Source organism: Mustela putorius, unplaced genomic scaffold, assembly GCF_011764305.1.
Source record: "Mustela putorius furo isolate JIRA1106 unplaced genomic scaffold, ASM1176430v1.1 tig00000640_pilon_pilon_pilon, whole genome shotgun sequence".
In the NCBI taxonomy this organism is placed as follows: domain Eukaryota; kingdom Metazoa; phylum Chordata; class Mammalia; order Carnivora; family Mustelidae; genus Mustela; species Mustela putorius.
The window spans coordinates 721054-734643 of NW_025421432.1; the positions used below are offsets into that span (position 1 = coordinate 721054).

General features: G+C 35.6%; 2 protein-coding genes across 14 annotated transcripts in view; one reads left to right on the forward strand and one right to left on the reverse strand.

Annotated features, from left to right (window-relative positions):
• Positions 1-2362, forward strand: part of ACSS3 (acyl-CoA synthetase short chain family member 3) — a 155255-nt gene extending 152893 nt beyond the window's left edge. For both annotated transcript variants that reach the window (XM_004781261.3, XM_045082952.1), the window contains exon 16: positions 275-2362. In XM_004781261.3, coding sequence (XP_004781318.1) covers positions 275-343 — 69 coding nt within the window. In that variant the 3' untranslated portion in view covers positions 344-2362. The remainder of the gene's footprint in view (positions 1-274) is intronic.
• Positions 2363-3109: 747 nt separating this feature from the next.
• The window catches only part of PPFIA2 (PTPRF interacting protein alpha 2), a 496304-nt gene continuing 485823 nt past the window's right edge, over positions 3110-13590 (reverse strand). For 10 of the 12 annotated variants that reach the window (XM_045082940.1, XM_045082946.1, XM_045082943.1 and 7 more), the window contains 5 exons: positions 12552-12727; positions 11555-11623; positions 7807-7966; positions 6497-6588; positions 3110-4484 (listed from right to left, as the gene is read on the reverse strand). In XM_045082940.1, the coding sequence (XP_044938875.1) occupies positions 6530-6588; positions 7807-7966; positions 11555-11623; positions 12552-12727 (464 nt within the window). In that variant the 3' untranslated portion in view covers positions 3110-4484; positions 6497-6529. The remainder of the gene's footprint in view (positions 4485-6496; positions 6589-7806; positions 7967-11554; positions 11624-12551; positions 12728-13590) is intronic. The other 2 variants (XM_045082945.1, XM_045082944.1) reach the window with 1 other exon arrangement.

A 13590-nucleotide genomic window follows, 5' to 3' on the forward strand; every position in this document is an offset into this window, starting at 1 on the left:
AAAAAAAAATTCTAGGGAGGCACATAGAAAGGCTCATTAGAGGACTAGAGAAATTACTACATAGGACCTCTGGTTTTGTTAACTGAACAGTTTATTACTCTGGAAGACTATACATACATTTTAAAATATTAAATTTGGAGTCCACTTTTTTGAACATTTCTATATGCCTTTGTAAGAAAATGGAGAGTGCAGTATTGCAGGTAATTGTTTAATTACAGGGAGAGGGAAAGGAGTTCAAGGAAGAACATTCATCTGACTCATATTTTCTTTCCAGATAACACCTACAATTGAAGACCCCAGCATTTTTGGGCACATAGAAGAAGTGCTGAAGCAGTCATCATGACGTTGTTTCCTATTTTGAGTCAATTTGAATCAATTTTCTAATTGGAGTCAAATTTTTGGAATTATTTCCCATAAATTATTTAAATAGAAATTACTTGCAAACTGAAATATGAATTGTGAAGCTTGGTCCAAAAAAACAGTGCTTGAAGCCTAGTGAAAGACCTGTGCCTTCTATTTCATTAGACCCAAAGAGCATCATTTTCAGTTGTCTGTAACATGGCTCCTTAGAGGTTGTCTAGCACTTTAATCTATCTAATGATTGATTTTTTAAAACTGAACCCTCCCAAATATTTTAGTTGAAAGAGACACATTAATATAGAGTTACTTCCTGAAATGAGGACTCTGTAGCTTTGACCCAAAACCTAAAAGTCAAGTTGAAGTCAGAAAATTATAATTTTTCTTGTAGCAATTTTGAATATTTTCTAATATTCTTGAGATGTCCTCATGCATGGTTATTTTAAATGAAATCAATAGATAACAAGGAAAGTCTTAATCATCTAGACAGATGAACTTCTAGATAGGAGGCTTGTCCTACATATCCTAAGGGAAGGTTGGCTACCGGAGCACGGCTCTGCCTTCTGGTCATTTTTACTTAGTCAAGGGAAATCATGTGCCTGGTGGAACCAAGAGGTCATTTTATCCAATCTCTTTGTCATGGAGATGGGAGCTGTTTGGAGATCCTCCTCCTGTCTCAGGCTCTTAGTTGACTGTACACTTAAGGATTCCAACTTCCTATAAAAACAAGCAAATGACACAGAAATGGGGTATACTGACTAAGGAAAGTTCTTAAGGAAGAAAGATAAAAGTTTTTACATTATGCTAAAGACCAGGAGTTTTTAAGAAACCGCAAATCCAGATTTTTATGTGAAATCTCTAATTTTTAAATAACTCACTGAGAAATATATTGTGACATCCAAACACATTTTTTTGATTTAAACTTAAGTTTGAAAATGAGTCTTTGTTACTAAGCTTATGGTAATGTGCCAGTTAGCCAGAGTAGCTTGACATAGCTAGTTAAATGTGTGATTTACTTAGGATTACTTAGGATTCTACATGGTATTGGTTATCAAAGGTACATTTAAAATAAAAAAATATACCATGCCCACTGAGTCTTTGATGGTGCTCAAAGTATTTCCCAATCTTGCAGTCCGTCAGGAACATTATTTTTAAGAACAGCTGTCCTAACGTAATGGTTTGGGCACATGAAACATATGTGAGAGATAACATGTAAGAGCTTATTTACTTGTTTGTTTCATAAAAATTACTTATAACCAGTATAAGACATTCTCAAAAATAGCTTTTTTAGGACCATAGGCTGTATAAATAAATGGCTTCTCAAAGGAAATGTCCTATTTACTTAAATCGGCTACTTGATTGTTAAACCTGAAAAAATATAGTCAGCTCATTGTTCTCCTGAGTTACACCAACTAGACAGACATTCAACTCAAAATTTGAAGCTGTCGGGTTTCTTAAAGTGTCTCTTCTATTGGGTACATTTTACTCATAATTGCAACTTAATCTTGACGAATAATACATTTTTAATGTTTAAAACATATTACCTTATTTTTTTTATATAAGATTCAGTTAATTTGAAATGGCAAACTCTTTAGCTGAATGCATATCGTCGTTCATTTGCATGGCATGTGCGAAGGGTACATCTGTCTTACAATCAGTTCTGAAGGGACATGTTAGCAATCAGGCTTGAGTTATTTTCCAGTTGAGTGGGACTGGAAAACAGTGCATGAGCCTGGAGAGAAAGTACTGTTGCTTTCACATGACCAAAGTGATACCCTTGCTCATGTGACCAAGAAAGATACACTTGAGTTGTGGATTGCCTAAAATTTGGAAGGAAAAAAAAAAAGGAATTTTCTATTTAATACTTACCATAAAGCACTTTCACTAGATTGTACCTAAAATATTTTGGATTAAATGTATCTTCAAAAAACACAATATAATGTTACCAAAAATACAGTCATATTTAAATGTGCTGAAATAAAGTCCGTGTGGCCTTCCTTTGATATCTTCATGGAAGTTTTTACTGTAAGACATTGGAAAGATTTAAAGTTGTTCTTTTAAAATCTATGGAAAAGTTTTTCCGATTGAGTTATTTTGTTCAAGACAATACATTAAATATATAAAAATTAGACCTGCTTTACATTTCAGGAGCACTTTTATTTATATAAAATTGTATTTGGGAAGGCTCTTATCATTACAAATGTGAAAATTCATAAAGTTGATAGATGGTCAGAAGGAAAAATACTGAGATTCTGAGCTTAATCCATAAATGGAGTTTAGAATCTGGCAGAAATTATATTCTATGTTGAAGAGTATTTTATACCTTTTTTGAGGGAATAGGTAGATCTTTTTCTTTCTCTACATTAGAGTCTATTATAAACAATTTGACTATTTCTTACCAGATGATCACTAAAGGGGAGAAACTGATTTATGTGATTAAGTCATGTATTAAGAGTAGATACAAATCGTTTGTTATTATAACATCATATTTTTTATATTACATTTCATTTCCTTAAGTCAAGATGCCCGTCATCAGATGAGCTTAGAAAGCTCTTTCCCATTGTTCCTGCTCAGGCAACATTTTTAGAAAATTTACAGTCACCTTCATAAGCAAGTTTAGTGCTCCCCCTTGTGGCCGACTTACTGTTGAAGATAAATAATAGATTGAGTCAACTAAAAGGACAATTTGCGTTATGGTTTAAGTAAATTGGTAAACACTATGTGACTAGAAAACAAAGATTAAACAGAGAACTGGAAGTATTTTTTTTTTATTGACAATGGAGAGGGTTTCTGTTACCATTACCTTTTGACTGAATCTGTTAAACAAAAACAGACATCAAAACAAATGTAATGTACGTGCAAACATAGCAAATTAAATACAAAAAGGAAATTACTAATGACAGGTCTTGCGCTTCCTAAGATCAAGCAGCAGAAAATCAGCAGTTAGATAAATGGTATTATTAAATAGGTTTTACTTTGAAATCTCCCATATAAACAAAGAATAAACAACAGTAACACCACCAAATAAAGCCACAGGGAAGAGTTACTCTTCTATACTTTTATACACTATATATGTTAATCATTCTGTCTTTCATTTATTTCCTCTGATAAGACTGACTTCAGGGAAGTCGCAACAAGGCCATCTTGGCTAGAAGCTTATAACATTAGACATGAGTCTGGCTAATGCCCTGTTACATTGACAAAAGGGAAAGGTTTCTGGGTTTTGTTTTTTTATTTTTTATTTTTTTCAATGGAAATGAGCCTCAGACTCTGCAGTGGTTGACATTCACTGAGCAGTGCTGGCTGGCGGTTCAAGATATCTGATGAGCATGTGGTTCTTAGTAAAGAAGTTCTTTTCTTTTTTTTTTTTTTTTTTCTTGGTCCACAAGTAACAAGAGAAGATAATGTTTATTCCTTATAAATTTTTTTTAAATAATTGTTTTTGACTCTTGTAAACAGTTTAGCTCTGTTTTGTATTGAAAAGGAGATCGAGCCATCACAGTGCTATTTCTAAAGATATAGGACATCCCTGATTGCCTTTAAAGGACTATTTTTGGCTCCAGTTCCAGGTTAAATCATTCCTTTTTACATGATCAGAGGCAGGTTTTCAGCTTTAAGTATTGACAGACTTGAAGGAGAAACATATCGATTTGACTGTTACAATTCAAAAACTGTAAAAATGGTGGAATGGTAAAATACAAACAGTACTTGGAATTGTCAAATGTTTGCACTCGAGACTCCATGAACCATATATTTTATTTTTTTAAAAATCATATTTATATCCATTTACATAAGACTTACACATTTAAAAAGAAATACATACACAGTAATACATAAATGCCTAGTATATTACAATAAAACATGAAAAAAACAGTGGCTCCATTTCATAAAAGCTGTTGTACAGAATTTATGATGTGGATGATGCTGATTATTCAAATGACTTAAGCATTTTCTTACAATTGTAGTAAACGAATCAAGCTTAATATCTGACTCCCCCCAGATCACATTTTTAGCTGAATAAGCCATTACTTGTGGTCGTTTCCTTAGAATTCAGTCTTCACAAAGGTCTTCACTGTTCGTCTTCTGAGATGGTAGTGCACTTTAGGTAGAGTAGACGGAAAAGACATCTAAAATATTTAATGCACAGCGTTAGTCTACCCACAGCTCCCAGCCTGGACAGTTCCCCCTCTGCCACTGTTGGTGATCTCCATGCAGCCTGCCTACGTCTGCCCTGGGAGTCCGTGAACGGAAAGTCAGCTATAGGACCTGACCGAGAGCTGTAGGTAATTAACATTTGCTCTTCTCCGATTTTGTGCAGGCCAACTTAATAAATAACAAGATTTGCTCAAGTTTGTGGAAAGCATGGTGGTAAATAGAAACAAAGGTATTCACAGAAAATGTGAGCTGTCCTTTTGAAAAATTTAGAGGTTGGAAATTTGGTTGGATTGACCTATTCCATGGAAGAGAGTCATATTCTGATTCATATCTTTTAGAGCTCTTCAAAAGATACCTTTGTTGAATTGTGACAAAACAAAATGGTAATAAATGACATATCTGATGTGACATCACTGATTCTTTTCTGTCATACTATGCTTAGGAAAAGCTCACAGTTTCTCTTTTCAACACAAATGAAGCAACAAATGATATGTTCTGAATTATTTTAATAATAAAAGTGCTAACAGAAATTGGTTGCCCCAGATTAGGTTACTGTAAAAATAAATACCTTTATCCCATTTAATGGTAAAAACTGGGAAATATGAGCTAGAATGCCATGCACAAAATACAGACTGCAAATAGTTAAAGAGTAATTCTACCCATCAGTCAGGAACTAAGAAGCAAGCACTACTCCACATATTAAATAGTCATTTGTAAATTAGTGAAGTATTCAGTTCCTGGGGAAATTATCATGTTATGTGTAGAAGCTATTACAAACAGTATTTTGGAAAGCCTCTTATTTAGCCAAATCATTATATACTTTAGATCATGCCTAATTAGATGCCAAATTGTATACCGTAATTAAATTTTTAATGTTGGGTTTTACATTCTGAAATTAAATCTCTTATCAGAAAGCTTTTTGTTTTATCAGCAGCTTCAAATAGTGACCCAAATAAGGCAGCACACCAGCTCCCATATTAGGCCCCAAAGACCAACAATAAATTGCATGGAGCTTTTAGTTCAAGGCAATGAATAAACAGCACAAGATGAGCTGTTCCTCTGCCTATAACTGTTTCCTCTCCCCATTCCTGGGCACACATCGGGTTCCAAATATTGCTTTAAAAATTATTTTTCCAAAATATTAATTTATTATAAAAAGTAAATATTTTGGTAAAACTCAGTTTTAGGTTAAAAAAATTTCATGAGCACTTGACGTGTATAAGCCAAGAAACCGCAGTCTAACTACTGACTGTTTTTCAGTCAAACTCCATTTTTATATGGACTTGGAAGTGGATTTTTCATCAGCTAAGTATTTCTCTTAAAACAAATGTCTGCTGCTAGCTTACGACTATATCATCAAAGTTTTAGTCCTACTTGCATTCTTATAATTTCACTTTGTTCCTATACCATAAGCCCCAGCTCCTTACAACCCATTTATTTGTTTTCAACAAATACAAATAAAAGTGATGGAAAATAACATGCTAGAAGTTCAAAAATTGTCAGCCTATTGTCTTTAATAATAAACCACCTCTAGGACATTCTCCTGTCTCTGCTATTTGACTCTGTGTACCTACTAAAATCACTCTCTGCTTACTTCAGCTTCCCCTGCATAAAATACTCACTTAAAAGTGTGTCATTCTCAAAGTGTCAAACTGTCCTCAGTAAAACCCTATGTGCGTCCATATAAAATGCTACTCAAAAGTAGGTGCTGGTGGCCAGGGTTGCGACCTGCTGATGTGTCGTAAGATAGTGGCAGGCCTCCAACAGCGGGACCTTACATCGGTCAGAGCACGCAGATGGTGATTGGAAGGACTCGATTCAGAGCTACGGTACTAAGACTCGTCTCCTACCGTCTAGCAATCCGAAAGGGTGATCTCCCTTCTGGACTGCAAGGCCATCCCAAAGCATGTCGTGTATATTTCCTGCTCTATGTAGGTGCCGCTTTGGGGTGGTTTGTTTTTGGTCAGCCAAGGGAGCTACTCACAGCAAGTCAGTGCTGCCTCCTTTGAGTGGCTTGTCAACATGAGTATGTGCGAACAGTGGAGTTGTCTAACCTCTGCAGTCTTGATGAAGCAACTGCGAACGGAGAAAAGGGCTTTAGAGGAACTTGGATGATGGAGTCCAGAACTCAGATGAGAAGGGTGACCCCCTGCGTAAAGGGATCCTTAACATATTAGTTGACCTTCTTTCTCTCAGACATGAGCCACTCCTATCCCTTCCCGCTAGACCAAGTTACTAATGAAAAGTTACTCCAGTGTGATTCAGCTGGGCTTTCGAGGTGTGTATTCCTCCTTAGAAGCCTGTAAGGAAAGCAGCTCCCCACCGCGCTTGTTTTTGAAGCAAAGATTGCTTCTAGAGAATTCCAGATAGTGGATTTTTCTCCCCTCTCCAAGTATTGGAGAACTTCTTCACTAATTTGAATCACATTAGATTCCTCATGAATTTTGTTAACATGTTCCATAATATTAACAAGTGAGATGTGTAGATCAGAGATCATGGTTTATACTGAAACTAATTTTAAGGGCCATGAGAGTGCTAACCTTGAAAAGAAATAACAACTCTGGGCAATTGTCTTAATAAAGAGAGAGGGAAACTATTTTTTTTAATGCCTACCAAATAGAAATAACTTTGTGACTACTATTTCAAAGTGGTCTCTCCTTCAGAATGGCTGTTTTCCTTTGTGAAGTATGTCACACAAGTCTAATGTCCACAGAAGGAAATAATACTAATTGGGAAATTACTGTTGGCTTTGTGTTTGTTTAATTCTCTTCTCATAGTTGTGCTTGTTTATTTAAGGCCTTCTGCCTTGGTCAGAGGTGAAAATATCTGATGAGTTTGGGTTTCTAAGACAAAATATAAAACTCATAATATTCAAACATGTAGGGCGACCACAGAGTTAATTTCCATTCACTAAGGACCATTAGTCCAAATCCAACCTCTAACTAAACAAATTCTTTACTTTGAGAATAGAAGAGTAAAGAAACACAAATCATGCAGATGAGTATTGTTCTTCCTAGATGTGGACATTAGCCAAAATTGTCCTTTTTAGGATTTTCTAAATTCTTTTTAAAAATGTAAACGAGGTGCCATGGGTTCATGCATCAGCCGATTCCAAGAGTCTGGTTTTTGATGAAAGCAAAGTAAACTTCAAGCAGAGCAAACCAACTTAAGAAAAGAATTCCAGAAAGCTATGCAAGGTCAGAGAATGAGACTAGCTTTTGCTAAATAGTTTTTTTTTTTTTTTTTGGTTCTGTTTTGCTTTACTTTATAAGCAGAAATGCAAAACTACTGTACCATCCGTTGTCATTTTCCTTGATTGCCCAGATGTTGTGGTTAACCTGAATCCAGCCGGTAACGTTTCTGAGGAGCCAGGCATCATGCTGATTCCGTGTACTTCACGAGGGGGAAACTGTCTTCTCCATGTTGACCCACGCCTGAAATTCTTGTCATCACTCTGCCAATAACAGAATTATAATCTGATGTGATAACAAGTAAACTAGTCCAGCTACTTAAAACTGTGTGCTTAGAAACAGGTAATATTGAGGATTTATATTCAGTCTGTAAAGCATACATCTGAAATACTGTGCTTTATTTTGAGAGTTCTATTAATTCCAAAATGATAGCATAGGAGATTTGCAACAGAAATGCTTTTATAAAAATGTTCCTGTGACTTCAAATCTTAAGGTTTGCTATCTCTAAAAGTAAACAGTTTTGAAAATCTAAAGTAAAGCCACAAATGTTTCCCTGAAAAGAATATGACCTCTTCTTTGCTATACTTTAGGGCAACTCATGTTACTGTATGAGATGACATATTTAGTTTAACAGGTGTTGGGCAAACTGCATTTCACTCACAAACCTGAAGAACTGCTTCATGAATTTTACTTTTATGTTAACAAGAGAAAGGAAAAAGCTATGTTTGATACAGCCTGGAACACATGAGATACTACTGCCCATAGTCTGCGTAGGAAACTCTAAATTTGTCATATGTCAGATTTCAGCTGATACTAATTAACTTGTAGTTTACTGAAAAACCTGTGCAGCCTGGAAACCATCCTTTTAATGAATCCACACGCTCCTTAGATGCTACCGAAAGCAGAATATAATTCTGGTTGCTGTTTTACGAGTGTAATGCTGGTACATCATTATGATATACTCTCTTCTCTCTCTGTGCATACACAAAGTACCTGCTCAGATACAATGAACCTTCTCTGAGTTCGTAAGGAGTGATATGTAACCTAGTGTCTAACTAGTATTATTAAGCACAAATTTTTCTTACTGTCAAATTCTAAGAAACCTATTAATTGCTCTACATAGATCTTAGCTTCTTAGATCATTAAGTTTCTTATCTAAGCAATGGCTATCTATTCACCGAAGTTCCAGCTCAGTATGTGGGGTTGACCGTACTAGCTCAGGTGACTTCATTTTGGCATATAGAATAAAATAGGTCAACATTCATCTCAAATTACCGTGTTATAACTAAGACTATAAGGTATTCTTCATCATAGACTGCTAAGATAATTGACATTCAGAGTCATTTTGGAAAAGAAGATCATTAATAAAATTATATGTAAATCTGTATATCTCTATAGATAAAGCACCCAAATCTAAATTTTGTTTAGATTAAGTAGCCAGTTTATAGTTTAAGAGTTCTCTGCTATTCCTTTTCTCAGCTGCCAGGTTCTGCATGGTCCTGGGTCTAAAATGTTTATAAATCAAGAAAAGAAGCAGAATTTCACAGTTGTGGCCTCTCTGATTTCTTGAATTTTGAGAGTTCTTGCATAAAGATAAATATTCTTCAGTTCTATGAATCACTACATTACATTGTAGGGATCTACAGTTCCTATAATATATGGGTTAAGGAGTGAAAAATAAGCAATTAAGGATTTAAATAATGATTCCTTTTGCTTTTTTTGGGCAGGTAACCTAAAGCTTTTTTTTTTGTTTTAAATTAACATATAATGTATTATTTGTTTCAGGGGTACAGGTCTATTGTGTGACTCTTTATTTAATATAGTGTTACTGCAGAAAGCTAACAGGACCTACAAGTGACAACATCAGAGGACAAAGTTTTCATGAGGTGAGGCTGAAAGATAACCACTTAACTGAAGTCAAAGTCTGTAGAAGCACATGAGCACTTCTTAAATTTTTTTTAGTGGAATCTGAATGTAATTAGCCCCGGAAACAAGTACACTCTGGTTCTGGGTAAGTTGTTTAAGCTATTTTTTGTTCACACCACCCCCTAAAATAAAAAATAAATAAATAATAGATAAAAACAAAAACAAAAAAACTAGGACAAAAGAGACTGCAGAGTTTGAGTGAAAAAATCATGTGCCATACTTTTAACAATAAGAAAAAGATGCAGCGTATTTTAAAGGCAGATAGTCACATTCCATTTAGACCTTTCTGCTTTTTCCTTTCTTTCAGAAAGCAACACTGACTCATACAGGCTTGTATCTCTACTTGGCTCCTTTGGGTCAATCCACATTAAAAAATATAGCAATAGGGGCGCTTGGGTGGCTCAGTGGGTTAAAGCCTCTGCCTTCGGCTCAGGCCATGATCCCATGGTCCTGGGATCGAGCCCCACATTGGGCTCCCTGCTTAGAAGGGAGCCTGCTTCCCCTCTCTCTCTGCCTGCCTCTCCGCCTACCTGTGATCTCTGTGTGTCAAATAAATAAACAAAATCTTAAAAAAAAAAAAAGTAAAAATAAAAATATAGCAATAAACAGATCTTTAATAATTTTTATTAAAATTCCTTTTGAGGAAGTAGAATAATTGTGTTCAAAAGGATACAGGGTTTATGTAGACTATCTCTTTGATTCAACAATTAAGATTAAGGACAAAAGATTATCAAACAACTTATAAAATGAAAGTAAATTCACTATTAACTCGGTTTTAAAAATATGAATCATTACCCTGATTGGACAGGAGTATGAATTTATAGGAAGTTAGCTGATGTCAAGACTGTAGAGCTAATCTGTCTATAACCTTCTCTGCAAATGGGTTTTATAAATCAAAGATCATTGCCCTGCCCATTTGAATGTGGAATAATTGCCTCATTTGAGGATTTCCTGGGTTCATTCACAAAATTATTTTAATGAGCTTTTTTTCTATAGCCAAGAAACACCTGCATTTTGCAATTTGCGTTTGTTACTTCATACTCTGGTTTTCTTTTTACTTCTTCCAGAAAGGGCCTGTAAAAAACTCAGAAGGGGGGCTTCTGGGTGGCTTAGTGGGTTAAGCCTCTGCCTTTGACTAGGGTCATGATCCCAGGGTCCTAGGATCTAGCCCTGCATTAGGCTCTCTGCTCAGCAGGGAGCCTGCTTCCCCCTCTCTCTCTGCCTGCTTGTGATCTCTGTCCATCAAATAAATAAATACAATCTTTAAAAACAAACAAACAAACAAACAAACAAACTCAGAGGACTGTTAAAGTCCTTGTGCCCCTTGTGTTCCTTTATCTCAGGAGGCTTACTTACATGTTTATTATTTTCCAAATAATTTAAACATGCATATATGATGCTTGGGCTTCTTACATTCCATATGGCTTTCAAATCCTATGACTGTTGAAATGTTTTCATATGTTTTTAAGGAAAACTCAATATCGCTATCTAAAATAATGAAAAGCTTCCCTTTTACTGAAAGCCACTTTTCTCCTCATTTTAATATCCTAAAATTTCCTGTGAAGATATACTGATATTTAAAAAATAAGCACATTCCTTATTAAAAAGCTGAATTTATCAGGATTAGTGTTATCATTGCTTTTTTTTAATGTCACTCAACATAATTCTGTAGTCACAGCTCATAAAAGAGACTGTTTCTGAATAACTCCTTCATGTTCCTAACTGCTGATACAATATTTATGAATTCATAAAGGTTTTTCCGAAACCAAATAAGTCATAAAATTTAATATTTACGAACAATAGTGGGGAAAATTCTAGATTCTACCCAGGGAACAAGCATCTGATTAATTTTTGAGCACTATTTCTTGAAAGCCGTTTTATCTGTACTCTCTGAGATCCCTTGTGAATGATACAGAAGGACTTACTTCGTCCAGTCGCCGTTCGGTTCCCAGAGCCAAGAGGTTATTGTACTCTCTTTCGAGGATCTGCCTTGCCTGTTGACATGAAAGTACAGTTATCGTTGCAAAAGTCACATTATATTTTAAAAATAATGAAGATTACATTCCTTTGAGAAAACATTACAAATCTAACTTATTTATGGGGGCTTAAGTTTTTAGTCCTCCATGGCTACAAGCCATTGTAAGTTTTAGTTATAAATATAAGGTAGGGCAATTTTCTTTAGTCTGTGGACAATGGAGAGATGGCCACGCATACATGTCTGAGGTCAAGGGGCACTGACCTCAATTTATTTTACTCCAAAGTAAGTAAAGTAAGTCGCCTTACTTCAATCCAATTGAGTATTTTATATAAACTTTGCAATATATAAAAACAAAATAAAAAGTGAAGTTGACTGCCAAATTTTTGTCACATCTATGTCTGATATTTATCAAGTCTATTCTCAAACCTGGCCAATGATCATTATTTGGGGGAACTTGAGATACCCAGGATTCCTATACCCTATCTCTGGGTATCTGATTTCTTAGGCCTGTGATGAAGTTTGAAGGCTTTAAGTTTTTAATGAACTCTGACAATTTCAGATAATTATCCAGGCTGGGGAATCAATGGCATCCTCATTGCTAAGTGTCTGTCTAATTCAGACATGCAAATAGAAATGAACACCTCTCAGAAAGGCAGAGACTGAAAGCCATCTGCCAGGGATATTGTTTTGGGAAATCTGGCATTCAGCTGGAAGGTTGGACTACATAACCTCTAAATCCCTTTTCCTGCTTAATTTTATGATTTTGTTTTGGCTAGAAATCCAGTGGCTTGAAATTAAAGCCCCAGTGACACATTTCAAAGGTTGAGCTGAGCTAACTGTCATTAGAAATCATAAATACACAGCCGACTTTTATTTTGTCCCTAAAAGTTTAGTTTATCGTTATATAAATTAGGACAGTGCAGTGACAGCATAAAGGGGCTTGCCTGGGTGTTCTGTGTTGGAATCTGTAGTAATAATGCTAAGCTGCTATAGTCAAAGTTCTCATCCAGGGCTATAAGGGAGCCGTGCACACCGCTTTCAAGAATGTTATTTGCATATTCTCGAAGTCCAATTGCTTGTATCCAGCGAATAACTCGATCATTGCTCCACACCAACACATCTAGGAAAAGAGGTGCATCATTTTAGGCTGCATATTTAGGTATTTTGCACGATAAATAAACCTATCGGCTGTAATGAGTCACAGGTATCTGGCCAAGTCAGCATTTATGCCGATTGCTTGATCCACTCGCTGATGTACCTGACCCCCTTGTGTTGTATGTATTTACCTTCTTGTAACTCACCTAGGCTACTTGTAGCCTAGGGAAAAAAAAAAAAAAAGTTGTCATTGGAAGAGTGTTTGTTATCACTGAAAAGCACTTCCATCACCCAGAACACCATGTCTCAAAGTGTTTCCTGTTTCCGTTCTGGAGCTCTAGGGGTCTGTCTGAAGTTCAGTGATTTTATCACCAGATGGGGACATTTCTCATTTGTGTCTTGATACATAGCTCTTCAGTGAAGATGACAAAATGAGAAGCTAGTATGGTTCTTCATCATTGTTTTTTAACTACTCATTAAATATTGAATGTGGACTAGAGATCCTGTTTTTTTTTTTCTTTTACCTGAAGCAGTAAGTCAAAGAACTGAGCAGTAAGATAGGACAAGGATTTCATAGTGTGCTACTTAACCCACGACTTTGTCAATTCATTATTTTTCAATCACATATTAATGCAAAAATCAAGCACTCGGTCAAGTCACAAGTGGGGGGCAGCGTATTTATATATTGTTTAAGTTTTTCAACACATTTGTCCTAAGGCGTTCACTTATCAAGTTACGATTGTGTATACCATTAAAGCAACAGAGTGATACCTCTGCCCCACTGGGTCCCCTCATGTCAGGTTCTCAGTCTCTGTCCTCAAGTCAGCAGTAACCAGTATTCTATTTTTAGTACAGATTAGTTTTTTGAGGTTTGATTTTTTTAGCTTT